This window comes from Fukomys damarensis, unplaced genomic scaffold, assembly GCF_012274545.1.
Source record: "Fukomys damarensis isolate Sample0158 unplaced genomic scaffold, DMR_v1.0_HiC HiC_scaffold_17, whole genome shotgun sequence".
In the NCBI taxonomy this organism is placed as follows: domain Eukaryota; kingdom Metazoa; phylum Chordata; class Mammalia; order Rodentia; family Bathyergidae; genus Fukomys; species Fukomys damarensis.
The window spans coordinates 24,222,034-24,240,430 of NW_022900929.1; the positions used below are offsets into that span (position 1 = coordinate 24,222,034).

The 18,397-nt window shown below is 47.3% G+C and overlaps 1 protein-coding gene across 3 annotated transcripts; it reads left to right on the top strand.

Annotated features, from left to right (window-relative positions):
* On the top strand, positions 1 to 16,015 carry Psph (phosphoserine phosphatase). Of its 3 annotated transcripts, none has more exons than XM_010624987.1 (7): positions 1 to 25; positions 3,762 to 3,880; positions 11,014 to 11,172; positions 11,763 to 11,897; positions 12,361 to 12,506; positions 13,138 to 13,286; positions 15,804 to 16,015. In XM_010624987.1, the coding sequence occupies exons 3-7, from the start codon at positions 11,033 to 11,035 to the stop codon at positions 15,909 to 15,911; spliced, it is 678 nt and encodes a 225-aa protein (XP_010623289.1). In that variant the 5' UTR covers positions 1 to 25; positions 3,762 to 3,880; positions 11,014 to 11,032; the 3' UTR covers positions 15,912 to 16,015. The 3 variants fall into 3 exon arrangements, with proteins under 3 accessions (XP_010623289.1, XP_033620799.1, XP_010623287.1); XM_033764908.1 differs by lacking the exon at positions 1 to 25 and adding an exon at positions 129 to 147; XM_010624985.2 differs by lacking the exons at positions 1 to 25; positions 3,762 to 3,880 and adding an exon at positions 10,337 to 10,565.
* Positions 16,016 to 18,397: the final 2,382 nt, after the last annotated feature.

The window sequence follows — 18,397 nt, forward strand, 5'->3', positions numbered from 1 at the left end:
CCAGCTCCGCGCCGCCGCGGCCAGTGTAAGTCACCGCCGCCTGCCTGCCCGGCCTCCGCCCGACTGGTAAATCGTTCCCGGGCTTCAAGGCTTTCTTTTCGGTGGTTTGGTTTTGGAGAGCTTCGCTGGTTTTCTGTCTCCCGGCAGGTTAGCAAACGGCATGAATGAATGATGCAATAACGCGAGGGGAAACTGCGAGCCGGAGCTGAGTGACTGACTTTGTCGTCTTTCCGAGTAGAAATAAAATTTAAACAAACACCTGATACCCTGTCACGAAGACAGCTTCAGTCGGGAACTAAATCCTTCCTTCATTTTTGTACTATATTTTCTTTGTATGTGATTTGCATAGTATAGTTACACGTCGGGTATTTGACGACTAGAATTGGTATGAGGATCAGGGGAGAAAGTAAATGACATGATCTCTTTGTTTTGTTACAGTAGCTGGATAAGTTTTTAATATGATGGTGAGCTTGTCACTTTTATAAAGATGAAATAAACTAATCGATGTGAACATTTTTCAAATAATTCGACACATGCCTTATTATTATTATTTTCTTTTTTTGGTACTGAGGATTGAACCCAAGGCCTTTAAACTGAGCTATGTTCTCGGCCCTTTTTTCATTTTTGATTTGGAGACAGTTCCCGCTAAATGACATTGCTAAGGGGCTCAAACTTGCGATTCCCGCTGCTTTTGCCTGGCAACATAGCAACTTAGTGAGACCCTTTCTCAAAATAAATAAAAAGAGGGCTGGGGACCTAGCTCTGTGCAAAAGGCCTGGGTTCGAACCCCAGTACTGAAAAAAAAGTGGGGGGTTTAAACCAGTGTATTTTGTTTTTTTTTTTGAGACTGGGTCTCACTGTGTAGTGCAGGCTGTTCTCATACTTGCAGCCGTGCTCCTGCCTCCTGAGCCAGTGTGTTATAATGTGTACTTCAACACACCTAGTTTTGACTTTGGAGTCCAGTCTTTGTTCTTTTTCTTCTCTGCCTGTTGTTTCATTTAAGACATTTTTTACCCACCTGAAGGTTGTTGTGTTCACTATGTGTTGCTATATAACAAATTATCCTCAGATTTAGCAGCTGAGAAAAAAATAACACTTATTTCCCTGCAGTTTCTGTGTGTCACAACCCTGGAAGCTGTGCAGCTGAGTGGTATCTGGAGGGGTCAGGCCAACTCACCTCAGTGCTTGGGTGGGCAGATGGCTTTCCGGGCCTACTTCTGTGACTGTTGGCTCAATCAGCTCCTGGAGGGCTGCTGGACTCAGGACCCCAGTTCCTCGCTGACTTAGGCTGGGAGCCTCTTAGTTTTTGGTAGCTTTGTTACGTGGTCTTTCCCTAGGGCACCTTACACCATGGCAGTTGCTGTCTTTCTGAGTAAGAGGCCCTAAACTGACTCCTAGCAATCCTTTTGCCTCAGCCTCCCAAGTGCTGGGATTACTGACTTTTTTTTTTTTTTGACAGAACTAGGGATCAATAGCTGGGCACGGTGGCGCATGCCTGTTATCCCAACACTTGGGAGGCTGAGGCAGGAGGATTGCTGTGAGTTCGAGACCATCCTGGGCTACATAGTGAGTTCCAGGTCAGTCTCAACTATATAGTAAGACCCTCCTGTCTCAAAAAAAAGAACTAGGGATTGAATCCAGGCCCTCATGCATGCCATGCAAATGACCTGCATGGAGCCACATTCTTGGTCCTTTTAAAATTTGTTTTTCTTTTGAGACAGGGTCTTGATAAAGTACCCAAGCTAGCCTTAAGGTTGCGATCCTCCTGCTTCAGCCTCCCCTAAATAGCTGGGATTACAGTCATACGCCACCACACCTGCCTTTTTTTAAAAAAAATTGAAATAATTATAGATTCAAAGAAGGTTACAAAGAAAACAACAAAATCCATGCCATCTTCCTTCCCCATGCTCCTTGCTCTCAGGGCAATGTACCAGAGAATTCAATTCACTCTGTTTTTTTTTTTGGTACTAGGGATCGAACTCGGGACCTTGCACTTGTGAGGCAGGCTCAATTCACTCTGCACAGCCCATTGGGTGACGTCTCAGTGGCACATGCATGTGTTTGCGGCACAGTCTCCTCTTACAAGGGACAGCCTACAGCAGGAACCACTGAGCTGAATCTCCAGCCCTCCCCTATGTTTTAGAAGTTTCATAGTTTGAGCTTTTGTGTTTAGGTCTGTGTTCTAATTCATTTTTGGTATTGGACCACAGGTCAGGGAACAATATATATTTCAAGATTTCTCTATTTTATCACACTGCCTTGTAGGATTTCTATATAGCAATGATCACAGTCCTGTCATTTTCATGTTGGTGAAAAAAACAGCAAGGACTTCTTAAATTTTCACAGGATTTAATACATGCTCAATTAAAAAAAAAAGTCAAATACCAATCAGCTGGGTATTCTAGACTAGAAGAAAAACAGGGTAGGTCTTTGTGACTATATAGTTCTTTTGGATGTAAACAGTATTGGAGAAAATAAACTATATTAAATATGTATAGTAAATTAGCTGGTCGTGGTGCTACACAGCTATAATCCCAGGACTCCAGGAAGCTAAGGCAGGAGAATCCCAAGTTCAAGCCCAGCCTGGGCAACTTAGCAAGACCCTGTCTCAAAATAAAAATGTAAAAAGAGCTGATGTGTAGCTCAGTGCAAAGGCCCTGGGCTCAATTCCAGTACCAAAATGGGGGTAGGAGGCTTAAAGTGAAAATAACTTCTTTTGTTGCCTTGCTGTTGAGGGCAGCGGGCTCTCGCTGAGGATGGTAACTTGGGAACCCAAGGTTGCACCTTGTGCTGCCCACAGGGATTGGGACCCAGGCAGAGACTGGCCGTGCTTAGTGGGGTGGGGAGAAAAGCGCCTGACTTGCACCCTGGGCCCAGCCTTCGCGTGCACCTTGTATTTGCTTATGTGTGCACGCATGCAAGGTGTCAGTTCAGCCCTATGCTCCAAGTTCATGGCCCTGTTGCTCTAAGCTTCTTTCTGTACTGGAGATCAGACCCAGGGGTTGTCTACCACCAGGCTACATCCCCACTGCTTTTTGATTTTTAAGACAGAACCTAAGTTGTTCAGGCTGGCCTCCAACTTTCAACCTTCCTGCCTCAGCCTCCCACGTAACTAGGATTACAGGCATATGTCATCACACCTTGCTTTGTATTTGGCAATTTTATTGATGAAGATTATAATTCAAAGTTGTTGGACCTGTTCTTTTTTGTTGTTGTTCCTGGTACCGGGGATCGAACTCAGGACCTTGGACGGTGGTGCCACTGAGCTAAATCTCCAGCCCCCTGTTCCTTTCTTGCTGGGCAGCAGAATTCTTTTCTGACTCTTCCTTGAACTCTCTTAACTTTGTCTCCTCATTTTATTGCTGGGGACCAATCCAGGGCCTCGTACCTGCTAGGCAAGTGCTTCACTACTGAGCTACACCCCAGCCCTTCTTCCTTTTGAGAACAGCAGGGACTGGGTGTCTGTAATGTACCTGGGCCTGTGTCTGTGCGTTTGCATCTGATTTTCCCAGTGGGCCCTCTTCTCCTTTCCTAATCAGGTGGAGGTGAGTTCCTGTTAGGTCGGATACTTCCACAGGATCCAGGTCACAGGAAAGGATCAAAGTCAGAGAAGTGTTTTCCGGGGGAAGCAGCAGCAGCAATCTTTGCACTGGAAACATTTTTGTAACAGGCCTTTGAGGAGGGAAGTGAACCTAGGCAGTGCTGCCTTTCTTGTCCCCTGCCTGGACCCTGATGTTTGTCTTTTCACCCTTTCTTTCTAGGCTCTGGAAGAACCCACAGATCTCAAAGGAGTTGATAGAACTGTATGCCTCGTTTTTTCCTGTGCAGAGGATCAGGAAGATAAGAGCATCCCCTCCTAGGAATCCAGCACTGGGGAGACGTGAGTCCTTGATGTTTTGTGTGTTCGGTTGTCTATCAGTTAGCAGTTTGCTCTTTGCCTGAATTAAAACTTGTAAGCTGTGACGCATATATCCGACCTCAGTTTGCCTCAATAGTGGTTTCTGTAGTAATAAAATATAGCGTAAGTGCACTGGGAGCCCAGCCTTGGATACGGGACGAGGCTCTGACTCGGAAGCTTCTCAGGGTTTACAGTGCACTGCGGGGGCTGTGGTGTGGGTAGGGCCCTCCTACCAGAGCAGGTAGACTTTGTTCTCTCTGTCATGCTTAAGCCCTGAACCTGTGCCGGCTGTCATCTGTTCTTGTGCAGCTGGAGGTAAGAGGTCAGTCTTAGCAAAAGGTGAAGGGATTAATGTGATCTTGTAAGATACTACATGGGAAATGTGAGGGAAATTTTGTATGGGCAGATGAGACTTTTCCTTTTAACCAAAACCAGACCCCCTGTCACTTCTTGGCCTTTTTAGCTGAGATCAAGTGCCAAATCAGATCTCTGTGGATGGCTGGGAAGCAAAACCTGTTTTTGTACTTTGGAGCTATGGATAAGAAATGCTTGTCAGCATGGTTTCTTTCCTCCTCCTCCTCCTCCTTAATATGTTAATCCCTTAATCTGTTGGACCAGCTGGGAGCCAGGAGCTGGAATCTTGCTGCCAGCCTTGGGCTGAGGCTGGTCCTGGGCCTGGTCCTGGGCTTGTGTCTGACCCTCTGCCAGTGTTTTCCTGCCCCCAGTCCTGTCCTTTCCTCCCCCCGAGAACTGGAAGAGAAGGATCCAGAGTCCATTCCAGCAGTGGTTTTTCTTTGTGTGACATTCTAATGTACACATTGATTTTTAAGCGACTGTACCTACGTGGTACATTTCCCTCCTATAACCATGAACATTTCGAATATTCACGGATTTGTGAGTCAGAGCTGCTGGAGACAGGAAAACAGAGGGAACCAGAGGGAGCAAGGAGACAGGATTTTCAAGAGCATTAAGTGACACAGTCACCGAATTCTGCTTCAGCTCCTCGAGAGACTTCCTGAAATTCAGTGTAAGCTTTGTCCCAAACAGCCCATTTTTCTCCATCTTCGGGACCACACTGCAACCCAGGAGATGGGTGTCCACCATTCCAAACCCTAAACCAGGCCTCATGTTGAGCTGACGTCAGTCTTTGCTTTATTTGAGGAAATGTACATTTTTTTTGGTCATATTCAAGGCTGTGGTGTTCTAGTCAAAGCTATTGCTGGTATCATTGGCGGGAAAGAAGCTCAATTACTTGGGTTTTCAAACATGCACAGTAAAATAAATAAATAAACAAACTAAGCCAGTCATGGTGGTGCACGCCTGTAATCCCAGCTGAGGCAGGAGGATCACTGTGAGTTCGAGACCAGCCTGGGCTACACAGTGAGTTCCAGGTCAGACTCAACTGCATAGTGAGACCCTGTCTCAAAAAAAACAAGAAACAACAACAAAAATAAAACATGCGCAATAATCATTGTTTGGATTATTCTTTCCTGATCATACTGGGAATTGAACCAGGGCCTTTGCACTGAGCTCCTTTCCCAGTTTGTTTTTTTTATATACAGGGTTTCCCTAAATAATTAAGTTTCCTAGGCTGGGTTCAATCTTTCAGTCTTCCTTTCTCAGCCTCCCAGAGTGCTGGGATGTACCCAGCTACCCTGTCTGATTACCTTAGCAGGACTGGGGCCCCTTGAAGACCCTGCCCGGTTCACCCTCTCTCAGGACTTGGCCATGCTCCGGGCCTCACTGTCATCTTCCTGGTGCTGAGACTCTGGGTGCTTGCCTGTCCGGCAGGGTGCCGTCCTTTCTTAGGGCTACTGCATTGCCACCTGCCCACCCCCACAGTGCTCCCCAGCTTTCCCTGCATCTCCCTCAGCTTCTCTCACACCATAGGTGTGTTCCCTGCCTCCTCTGCGCTCACCTGTGGCCCACCGTCCATGCCCGGTGGATCCACTGCTTCTCACTCATGGCCTGGTTGCCTTCCTGGCCTTCGAAGCGAGCCTGCTGGGCTGTATCCCGAAGGTGACTCATCGGCTGGACCAGAGCCACATCACTGCTGACTGTTTGGTTCCCTGGGTCCCAGCTCTGTGGGAACAGAGGTTTATGAAACCTTTCTCTCTGCTGGCCTCCCAAACCCACTGTTGTGTACCCACTGTTTGTGTGGCTGGCGGGATTTCCACCTGAACTCCTGGTAGAACTCTGACATTTCCTGGGTCTTTTGTATTATCTTTGAGCTTTGGAAGCCCATTTTCCAGCTCAGTAACCATCACTTAGGTAGCTCTGTGACCCCGTGGAAAGGCAGTAGAAGTCTAAGGAAGTTAGAGCTTATATCATAGATGAGTTAACATTATGCCTGCAGACAGGTCTGAGGTTCCTTCCAATTGCAGAGTATAGGCTGCTGATCCCGTTTCTGGGGTACAGATCACATTGCTGGCCAGAGCTGAACTGTAGGCCAATGGCACAGTAAATTGGAACTGTTTTTTATTGAGAACAATAATTATTCAATTTGGTTGGGAAGGGAGAAAACAGCATAGGGGAGGGAAGTCATTAGCTTTGGATCTTGAGAAGAAATCAGAATTTCTCCATGACCTGAGGAAGGCGAAGGGAGAAGCATTTGCAAAGGCATGGAGGAGACGGGCTTCAGGAACAAGTCCTTTCCATCTCTTGAGCTTGAACTGGGTTTGTGTTTTATTGTGGTGGGTGTGTGGGAAATGAGGTTGGTACAATAGGTTGGAGCCCACTCAGGAATGTATTGAGTAACAAATTATGTTAATATATACGGTAATGCCGGGCATGATGGCAGGAGCTTACAATCCCAGCACTTGGGAGGCTGAGGCAGAAGATTCTCATAAATTCGAGGCCAGGGCCGGGTATTTAGCTCAGTGGTTTGCCACCTGGCTCGCAAACACAAGGACCATAGTTCAATCCCCAGTACCCCCCGCCAAAAAAAACAGGGTTGAAAAGATAAAATCGAGACCAGCCTGGGTTACATAGTGAGACCGTCTCAAAACAAAAAAGTATATATGCTGACGATGGGGAGTGTGTTGGTAGAGTATTAGCACAAGGTTTGATATGAGTGAGTCCCTGATTTGATTCTAGAATAGTTTGCAATTACTTAGCAGTCAAACCTGATTGCGGACAGGCACAGTAGTTAAAATTGACATGCAAATGACCATGTTTTTAAAAAGAGAGTTTTGATACCAGACACATTTCCTTAAACCATAGTCTCTAGTGGCAGATTTGTGAAAAGTTAACATCTTGATCTCTTCAGATTTACATTAATATAACAATTACATCTATACAATTCTCAGTGCACTCATTTCCACATTATGACTTCAAATTTTAAAGCTCTTGGGCCAGGGATTTAGCTGAGTGGTTCCACTGCCTTCCTTGCAAGTTCAAGGTCCCCAGTTTGATCCTGGTACCAAAAACAAACAAACAAACAAACAGAAAACCCCCAAAAAACTAGGTTTCCATTTATATACATAATTTAGCAACACTTAAAGATAGTCTTATATACATCAACATATCACTACATTAAAATCATAATAGGGGAGCGCTATTAAAATCACAATCCTTGCTTCCCATTAATTTTGGGATCTCCTGCACTCCAAATACACTCTAGCCTTTTGCTAAAAGGTCTCAGGTCACTTCTGCATTATCCTGTTCCTTCCCAACAAGCATGTCCTCCTCTGTTTCATCCTTGCAATCCGGCTCTGCTGGAGCCTCCCTGGCCAAATTCTTCAGAATGCTCTTAGTTTCCAGCGTGGACCTCAACAGTCACCATGCTACCATCCCAACACTACCGCACTGAAATTTTTCTGCCACCCAGGCAGTGTCTCCAAACACACGCAAAATGCAGACCTACTTCTTGCCGAAGCACGGCATACACTGCCTAGAATCCAGCAGTCAATGTCCCCAGCAGATCCTCATCCCACTTTTCCACAGTACTCTGATTTTCTGGGCTCTGGCCAGAGTCTGCCATAGTGTTTAGAGCATATGAGAGCTGCCTCTTTGGTTGGTCTCTCAAAGCCTTTCCAAATGGATTCCCAGACCTTTTAAGCTTAAGCCATGTGGCCAGGCCACATCACAGCAATGTGGGTTCAAATCCCTTCCTTATCGCCAATTTTGTTATAGTCAGGGTTTTGGCAAGGAAATACATTTAATATAGGATTATTTTATGATATTTACCCCAAAAGTCTAATACGGAGGTGTGCAAGGGATTGGCCACACACTAGAGGCCCAAAGAGTCCAGCCAAAGACCTGGGTCCTACAGCAGTGTCCCATACAAGTCCAGCTGAAGGCCTGGAGTCCAAGGCAGTGTCCTCCACGAGTCCAGCCAGAGGCATAGAGCCCACAGCAGTGTCTCATGCTTGTCTGTACTGAGGATCTGCACCTGGAAGGCCCAAAGGCCAGTGGTGGAAACCAGAAAACCTGGGATGAAGGATTTGTACCACCAGGCTGAGGGATCCACACTGGATCCAGGAAATGACACTCACAGTGAAGATCAGAGATCCCCTGATGAGAACAGCAGCCGTTCCCAGTGACAGTGAGGCCCTTAGCTCTTCCTCCAACAACAGCCAAGTTCACACCAGGAAAACCACCCGCAGCAAGCTTCTCTAGAAAACCAACAGCCCACGATCTTCCCTCTAGTTCTCTTTTCATGGTTATTTTATGGTTATTGGTAACAATCCTCAGGTGGGTCCTCCATACATCGACCACGCTGATCCAGTTCAGCTGGGTGTCCCAAGCTGACCATTAGTTCATCCACCTCAGTGGGCAAATGATCTGAATAGTCTCAAAAGCAGAAACACAAATGACAAATCTATGGAAAAATACTCAGTATCATCAGCCACCAGGGAAGTGTCCGTTAAAGCTACTGTGAGATCCCAGCTCTGCCTATGGCTTATTCTAAAGACAATTGAAAAAAACAAGAAATGCTGCCAAGGATGGGAAGAAAAAGGAACTCTTCTGCACCATTGGTGAGAGTGTGAGTTAGCACAGCCATGGTGGAGAACGGGATGGAGAGTCCACAAAAACGAAGACTAGGTCCATGCTGTGACCTGGACCCCAATTCCAGGTGTACCTACCCCGGCGGGGTCAAATCAGCACAGCCAGACGCTACCATGTCTCTCGCAGCACTGTTTACGACACTCACCGTATGGACTGAGCTACGAGCAGATAAAGGAATGTGGTCCAGACACCCAGTGGGATATCAGCCAGAAAGAAGAAGGACATCCTGCCGCCTGACGAAATGGATGGAGCTGGAGTGTGTTATGTGAAGGAAATGAACCAGGCTTAGAAGCACAAGTACCACATGTTCTCTCATACGTGGAAGCTAAAACACCTGACCTAAATGTAGAATAGCGATTACTAGAGGATGGGAAAGGGGTTGGGAAAGAGCGTGCGGTGGGTAAAAAGGGAGGTTGGATTTGATCAGTGGATGCTGTATGCATGTAAGGAAATAGCACACTCAACCATATATATAATATGTGCTGATCAAAAATAAAAGATAAAGAAGTGTTGTACCTTTTAAAAATATTTTCTGCAGTATTTTGGGAGGAAATGATTTGTGGTGAAGCAGGAGTAGCACAGATGGTGGGCGTGGTGGCGCATGCCTGTAATCCCAGCACTCGAGAGGCTGAGGCAGGAGGATCGCTGTGAGTTCGAGGCCAGCCTCAGCTACATAGTGAGTTCAAGACCAGCCTGGACTACATAGTGAGACCCTATCTCAGAAATAGAAAAAAGAAAAGGAAAAAAGGACTAGCGGGGGAGAATACATAGAGGGTCTTGTGTTTATCCTTTCTGGTTCTGTGTGTTTGAAGTTTTCCACAGTAAACATTAAAAAATGGTTATTGTGGATATGTAACTGTGCTAGTCACAATTACATCACCTTTTTTTATTCATTCAGCCCTCAGAACTTAATTGAACAGAGTTGCTAAGTTGTCTGGTCTGGGCTAGAAGTTGTGATCCTCCTTTCTCAGCCTCCTAGAGTGCTGGGATTACAGGCCTGCCCCACTGTGCCCACCTTACTTCAGGCCTTCTGGGACATGTGGTCTCAGCTGTTGGAATGTGAAAGCAGCTAGAGACACATACACAAACACGGTTGTGTTCCAGTATAGGGTTATTTATGGACAGTGAAATTTGAATTCTATGGATTTTTTTTCTGATACTAGGAATTGTACTCAGGACCTTCTGCTTGCCAGGCAGGCACGGCATGGCACCCCTGAGCTACATCCCCAACCCCTGCATTCTATGGATTTAAAAAACTGTTTAAAATAAAAATCCATCCAGGCGTGGTGGCACATGCTTATAATCCCAGCACTCTGGAAGGCTGAGACAGGAGGATTGCAAGTTTGAATCATGCCTGGGCAATTTAGCAAGACCCTGTCTCAAAATAAGAAATAAGGGCTTGCAGGCTGTATAAAGACCAAGCAGCAGGGGTGGGGGGTGGGGGTGGTGTTGAGCTATAGGCTGTAGCTTGCTGGCCTTTGCCTTAAAAGATTTTGTTCTTGGGCAGGGGATTTAGCTCAGTTGTGGTGCTGCCTGCCTCACAAGCGCAAGGTCCCAAGTTTGATCCCTGGCACCAAAAAACAAACAAACAAACAAAAACGATTCTGTTCATTCCAGGTCAACATTGAAGTCTCAGACCATTCTGCCAAATGCACAGGTTAGGTGGAAATCAGCCTTGGCGTGGGTTGACCGGCTTATCTGTTTTTAGTCACAGGCTCTTCTAAATCTAGGCTTTTCCATCACCTGACTGACCTTGCCCTTGACCTGTGAATGTCTGTTGGGGGTGGCTGGTTTAGGCAACTTTAGGGTCTCTCTCATCCCAAAAATGCAACCCAAATTCTTTTTTGAAACTCTCTCCTCCCGCTTCTACAGCTTTGCGCCTCCCAGAGTTCCTTCCTGACCTCCCCTTTCTGTTCTTTCTTTCTTGTTTTATTCTTTATTTTTGTTTTTTGGAGTCAGGGTCTCCTGCTATGTAGCTTGGGCTGTCTTGGAACTCGAGGAGATCCTCCTGCCTTGGCCTCCTCAGTGCAGGGATCACAGGCTTGCATCACCATCCCAACCCTATAGTTTGTATCTGTGGAACTATTTCTCATTCCTTCCCGTAGGGCGAGGATTCTGCCAAGCATGGTTTCCCACTCAGAGCTGAGGAGGCTGTTCTGCGCAGCGGACGCCGTGTGCTTCGATGTGGACAGCACGGTGATCCGGGAGGAGGGCATCGACGAGCTGGCCAAGTTCTGCGGCGTGGAGGATGCAGTGTCAGAGATGTACGGGCAGCCGGGGCCTGCGTGGCTTTGGGAGGAGCCCCTGGTGGGCAGACGCAGGAGATGCATTTAGTTTGGTCAGGACATGGGGAAGGCAGCCGGGTCTCTGAGTGCTGGGGGTTTTGCATCGGCTGTGTGGCCTCAGCAGGTCCCTGGAAAGCGAGCTTGGGTCCAGAGTTTAGGGGGAGGGATCCTGGGTCAGAGTCCCTCTCTCTCTCCTTTTTTGGAGACAGTGTTGCCATGTCATTCAAGGCTGGCCTTGAACCCTTGGTGATCCTCCTGCCTCAGCTTCCTGAGTGCTGGGATCACAGGTGTGTGCCACGACGCCCAGCAAGTTTCCTCCCTCCTTTCTGCTGTATGCAGCAGCAGCACCTCACTGTGCTGCCACCTGTCCCCATGTCCGACTGCTTTGTGCTGAGCTGCTGGATGCCAGAGCAGCCAGCCTTCGGGTTCCTCGTGGGCCTAGGAGAGCTTATAGCCCCAGAGGGAAGTCGCTGTGGGTGGATGAGTGTGTGCATGTGCGTGTGTCTTATTCTGGAAAGGCCCTGGGGCCCTGCAGGGCTTCCTGGCTGGCTCAGCTCTGGTCTCCCTAGGACGCGGCGGGCCATGGGCGGGGCAGTGCCCTTCCGAGCTGCGCTGACTGAGCGCCTGGCCCTGATCCGGCCTTCCAGGGAGCAGGTGCAGAGACTGCTGGCTGAGCACCCGCCACACCTGACCCCCGGCGTGAGGTAAGGCAGCTGGGCTCCCCGTCCTGGTGTCTGCTGCTCATGGCCTCAGCTGGCATCGGGTCTGCCCAGTTGGCCCTCCTCTCCTGGGAAGGCCCTGAGCTTTCCTGTGTTGATTTGAATTTAACTTTGAAACAGGGTTTCACTAAGTTGCCCAGACTGATCTCAAACTTGTGACCCTCCTGCCTCAGCCTCCCAGAGTTCTGGGATGACAGGTGCACACCACCACACCCTCCTGTGTTTCTTCATCTTAAGTTTTTCTGGGTTCATGGGCAGAAGAAAGTTGTCTCATAAGCAGAAAACATCACCCATTCATTTCTGAAAACCATAAACATGAATCGACCATGTTAGCATCTTGTCCGATGCACCTCAGATGAATGCACTCTGGAGAGAAATATATTTTAATTCTTTTTTTTTTTTTTTTTTTAATTAAACAAGGTCTGGTGTTTCGCATTTCTTGTTGCAGGGAGCTGGTAAGTCGCCTGCAGGAGCGCGGAGTTCAGGTTTTCCTAATCTCTGGTGGCTTTAGGAGTATTGTAGAGCATGTTGCCTCCAAGCTCAATATCCCAGCAGCCAATGTGTTTGCCAATAGGCTGAAATTCTACTTTAACGGTAAGACTTGACAGCAGCACGGCCCTCTCCTATCAGACCTGTCACTCGGGGTCCTGGGCGGTGTCTGCTGAGGTCCATATTAGACAGCTTTCTGGACCAAGAATCTTTCGCTCTGGAACAGACTTAGCATCCGTCCTAGCTTTGGTGAGCACTGGTCTGTATATAAATGACTTCATGGAAGCCTCGTGCAGTGGCATTAACCTCTCTTCCCAGCATCCACCCAGGAGGCTGAGGCAGGAGGATTAACCTCAAGTTCGAGGCCAACCTGGGCTACATAGCCAGACCCTGACTTAGAAAACAAACAAAACATTGAAAACAAGTTAAATTTTTCTTTAGGTGAACTGACATATTAACATAGTAAATTTAGTATATTTTACTATTTTGGGGTGTTCTGCCACCTACCTCCACAGGGTTTAGAATCACTACACAGCAGTTTAGAGGATCTAATTAATTCGCCTTGAGGTGCTCACAACCCCAGAGAGCCTCCTTTACAAGAGGGGTCTGTGTAGAGAACAAAGCTCGTTGACTGAGGAGCGGGGTGGGACCTTTCAGTGACATTTCAGTGGGGACGTCATTTACGAGTGCAGTCCTTCCATGCGCCCGCAGTGTTAACGCTGTTCTGTCTTTCAAGGTGAATATGCGGGTTTCGATGAGACACAGCCAACAGCCGAATCTGGTGGGAAAGGAAAAGTAATAAAATTTTTAAAGGAAAAATTTCATTTTAAGAACATAATCATGATCGGAGATGGCGCCACAGACATGGAAGCCTGCCCGCCCGCTGTATGTACTGGGGGACTCGTTCTCTTCTGGTGTAATTATTTTAGGCAGCTGATTTAGAACTAGGTGAGGTTTACAGCAGGAGTTAAACAAAAATAGCTGAGATCACTATAGAACAACGTGAAAACCCTAAACAGCCAAAGCATCTCGGTATCAACTAACTTTTTGCAAACCTAAGACAATTTATGGATAAGGAACTACTACTTTTAAAACTTATTGCTGGGAGGGTGCACTCTTATAATCCCAGCATTTGGGAAGCTGAGGCAGGAGGATAACCGGAGAGTTCAAGGCCACTTGAACTACTAACAAGATCTTGTCTCAAAAAATAAACAAATAGAAACTTTCATTGGTCCCTTGTCTCTATGGCCTGGGCATCAACTGAGCTCAGATGTGTACTCAGTGAAGTTCCTTGTTTTCCCACATAATCCGATCAGCTGTTACAGTTAGAACCAAGATTTTTTTTTTTTTGGAGACAAAGTCTTGACGTGTAGTTTAAGCTGGCCTCAGACTTGTGATGATCTTCCTGCCTCAGCCTCCCAAGTGCTGGGATCACAGGTATGGGCCACCATGCCAGACAATAACCAAGATTTTAATGTCATTTATACAGAGTGCTTCCTCACATAATATCTCACTTAATTCTCATTATTTTCTTGATGGGGAAACTGAGGCTGGGGGAGGGAGATTAGATGATTTGCCTGAATCAAAGCTTTTTTTTTTTTTTTTGAGACAGGGTCTCTCTATGTAGTTGAGACTGACCTGGAACTCACTAAGTAGCCCAGGCTGGTCTCTAACTCACAGCGATCCTCCTGCCTCAGCCTCCCGAGTGCTGGGATCACTGTCATTTTATTTTTCTGAAGAAATGTTTTTCTGACACTAGTAGAAATTTCTAAGCATTTTAAAACTAACACAGGAAGCAAATGCAAACAGCTGATGGCCTGCATATCAAGTGTGGCCATTTCACATAAGCTTTGTCCCAACTGTCGTTCTGCTTTAGAAAAAACTGACCCAAAGCCAGGCATGGGGGCCATTGTAATCCCAGCACTTGGGAGGCTGATGCAGGAGGGTGGAAAGCTGAGCCCTACTTGGGCAACTTACTGCAGCCTTGACTGAAAATCAAAAGGGCTGGGAATGTGGCTCATGTCAACCCCCAGCACGGCTAAAGAAATAGAAGCGTTTTTTTCTTTTTCTGCCACAATACAGATAGAGCATTCTCTTGCGTGTCCTGTTTGCTCGTCATACAAGGGAAAAAAGACAACCCTAGAATCTGCCCCGGAATTTAGCCCCTAAGCAATCTGTCTTCCCTGGCAGCCCCAGAGTGGCCTCCTACAGTGAGACGCCCTCTCCCTGTGGACACAGAGGTCACCTCCTGGGACCGCGTCTCCCTCAGCAGCTCTGGCCCAGTCGCCTTCCTGGGGTCACAGACCCCTCTGTCAGTGACACCTGCGTGCACAGCATTTTCTCCCCTCTGTTCACACCACTGCGTGGTACACAGGGTCCTCTGGGGTTTATCATTTTGTCTTTCTTTTTTCTCCTTTTGAACCCAAAGCCTTTGCACTTAGCTACATCCCCAGACTTTTTTTTAAAATTTTGAGGCAGGTTCTCACAAAGTTGCCCAGGCTGGGCTCAGACTTAATCCTCCTGTCTCAGCCTCCTAGAGTGCTGGGATGACAGGTGTGGTGCCCTGATGCCCAAGAAACTACCATTTTAAAAAAAGATTATTTGCCGGGCATAGTGGCATATGCCTGCCATCCCAGCACTTGGGAGGTTGAGGCAGGAAGATCACTGAGTTGGAGGCCAGCCTGCATGGTGAGACCCCATCTCCAAAAAAAAAAAAAAAAATCATTGCCTAGAAGGTGGTATCATTCAGCAGAACCTGGCACCCCCACCCCCAGCCAGTCATCAGGGTCACTGCCTGCACGGGCAGGATAGAGGTGCTGGGTGTGGTTCTGACTCCGGGTCCAGCAGGGTTCTCTGAAGTTAACCTGGCCTGGATGTGTTTGCTGCCCAATTTAGAACGCAGACTTTAACCTTGGGACCTGATTTGATCTTTGGGATCCACTTTTTAATTTTTTTTTTACCGGATGGGGATCAAACTCATGACCTTGTGCTTGCGAGGCAGGCACAGTGCCACTGAGCTCAATCCTTGGACCTTGATTTGATCTTTGAAAGCACCCGGGGAGGTTTTAAGAGGGCTGGGCCACACAGTATCTTTCCCAAAGCCTCTGAATCATCCGCTGGGGAGACTTGGCTTCTTGTCACTCAGGGAAACACAGGCTCACTTTGCTTTGTATGAAGTTCATTTTTCAAACAAAAATATTGCCCTCCTGCCAGGCGTAGTGGCAAACACCTGGCATTCGGCACTCAGAAGACTGAGGCAGGAGGACTGTGAGGTGGAGACCACCCTAGGCTACATAGTGAGTTCAGTGCCAGCCTCCTCATTGAGGCCTTGTCTCAAACAAACAAAATTCGCCCTGACCTGTGCATTACTTAAAGAATTTACTCCTCTTTTATCCTTTCTAGGATGTTTTCATTGGATTTGGAGGAAATGTGATCAGGCAACAAGTAAAGGACAATGCCAAGTGGTATATCACTGATTTTGTGGAGCTTCTGGGAACACTGGAAGAATAATGTAAATTTTTACGCACCTTGTAACAAAACTTTCGATTAACTTTTTTTTTTTTTTTTTTTGCGGTGCTGGGCATTGAACTCAGGACCTTGTGCTCGCGAGGCAGGTGTGGTGCCGCTGAGCTAAATCCCCGGCCCCAAAACTTTCGATTAACTTTTAAAAGTTTTACATACTGGTGGCTTGCAGCTGCCAAGGACAAGATACATAAAGTTTGTACCGATTCTCCGTACACTCAAGTAAGCTATAGTTATGACTCCTCAAGGATGGTGGGGTATTTTATTCCAACTATTAATTACCTGGAGTGCTTTATCATCTGAATTCTTATGTGTAACCCAAGCTATATTTTACCTGAAGCCTTTTAAAGGCGTATAATAAACAAAACACTTTGACTTGGACATTTGGATTCTGCATCCTTAACGCACACTGGTTGTCCTTTGGTATAGAAATAAAAGTTTATCTATCCAGTTTGTGGGATTTGAGTCCAGTTAGGCACCCAGGGTTTCTGGCAAGGGAGGAGCTGAGCTTTCTCTGTGTCCATGTCCCACTGGCCACCTCAGAAGAACTGACACCTGTCCCTGAGGTCCGTCTGCAGTGCTCTGCTTCCCAGGGACACAGGAGGTTGGGAACAAGGACAAGGTTTTGTTGGAAAGAGATGAGGGGCCGCTGCTCACCCCGGGGCCCCTGTCCTACCTGGTGCAGGTACACGAGGCATGGAGGTGAGAAGCCAGAGAGGTGCAGGGAGACAGCGGCTGGTGGCGGCCTCTGGGGCTACAGGCAGCACCTGTGACTGTCTGCTCCAGGAGCCAGGACTCCAGGCCTGTGCTGTGCGCCTGGCTGGTCAGTTTCATTGTTTACTAGTGCATGTTTGCAGTACCTGAGAGCTACATTCCCTTAGCCATGCACCTAAAGCATCTCCATTCTTTCCTCATTCCCTTCCCCTCCCCATCCTCTCCCCTCCCTCCATCTTGGTTCCCCTTTCTATTTGAGAAAATTCAATTTTTAAAAATCCATTTTATTCTTTACAGCTCTGGGACAGAGGGGTAATTCCTTTATTTAAGTCTTAAAATATGTTATATGAGGGATGTTGTAAAGGTTTTATACAAGAATAATGGAGCCTTAAAAGTACTGGCCTTGCCAGGTGTGGTGGTGAATGCCTGTCATCCAGCCTTGGGAGGCTGAGGCAGGAGGATCCCCGAGAGTTGGAGGCCAGCCTGGGCTACACAGTGAGTTCAAGACCAGCCTGAATTACATATGGACCCTGTGCCAAAAACAAAACAAACAAAAAAAAAGTGCTGGTCTTAAAAATAGATATTTAAAAATTACATCAAGTAGAACAAAGACGTTTTACTGATCACAAAGATCAGCTTTCCTCCTCTAAACAAATTAAGAACAACCTCCTAACAGCATATATGAATATTACAGCCTGCAAAGCAGGTTCCTGTTTATTTTGAGTGGTATCAATAGAGGAAATTACAGAAAGAGCTTTGAAAGTATGAAAGTCTCCTGCCTGCCTTGCAAGCATAAGGACCCAAGTTCCATCCCCAGTACCAAAAACAAAAAAAAAAAGTATGAGATTCTCCCCTCCTTAGTAGAAAAAGGGGAAAGGAGAGACACAAAACTTGAGAGAATTTTGCAGAGTCACTGGTGGATAATTAAGGAGGAAAGGCTGGAAGGCTGTTTTGGTTTGGTTTTGGGGTTTGGTAGTGGTGTGAGGATCAAAACCAGGTGCTTCACTGTGGAGCTGGGTCCAGCTGCAGTCATGTTTGAAAATTGGAAACTATTTGAAAACTTAGCACTTTACCAAATCAGATGAGTCCAGTTTCCTTCCATATCGGTTTTGGAGCGAGGCCTGGTGGCTTTCACCTGTAATCCCAGCATCCCAGGAGGCTGAGGCAGGAGGTTTGAAAGTCCAGCCTGGGCAACACAGCAATTTGCCGCGGCTCAAACTCAAAATCAAAAGGGCTGGGGGAAAAGATTCAGTTTCTGTAGGAGATGCAAAATAAGGTTGGCAACCATTAAATGAGCTCGCAAAACAAGGCAGTTGTTTCACAATTGTAAACGCCTCCTGGCACTGCTCCTCCTTGGCGCTGTTTTGTGGGGTGTGTGGAGTGGCGCAGCGCCCGGGCAGGACCAGGCCTGCAGGTCTGCAAGGCAGACTGAGCCCCCGGAACCTTCGCCAGTGCCGAGGTGCCTGTGAGTGGGGGGTGGGGGGAGCTGGGCTCGGTGTTGGGGTCGCCAGGGTCACCATCCATGGGTAGGGCTGACCAGGAAGCATACACTGACCAGCTGGGGGTTCTGATCTGCAGAGGGATCATGGTGCCCATGTGGAACTGCTTGCTTGCTCCCCACCCCCCGGATTGAACCCAAGGCCTTCGCAGTGAGCTACATCCTCAGCCCTTTTTATTTTTTTCTTTTGATACAGGGTCTTGCTAAGTCATTAAACTGCCCAGCCTGGGCTCCAATGCTATCTTCCTGCCTCAGCCTCCAT

Coding starts and splice junctions, on each gene's coding strand:
- Psph (XM_010624985.2), top strand. Junction 11,173..11,762: donor GAGGATGCAGTGTCAGAGAT/GTACGGGCAGCC, acceptor TGGTCTCCCTAG/GACGCGGCGGGCCATGGGCG. Junction 13,287..15,803: donor TGGAAGCCTGCCCGCCCGCT/GTATGTACTGGG, acceptor TATCCTTTCTAG/GATGTTTTCATTGGATTTGG.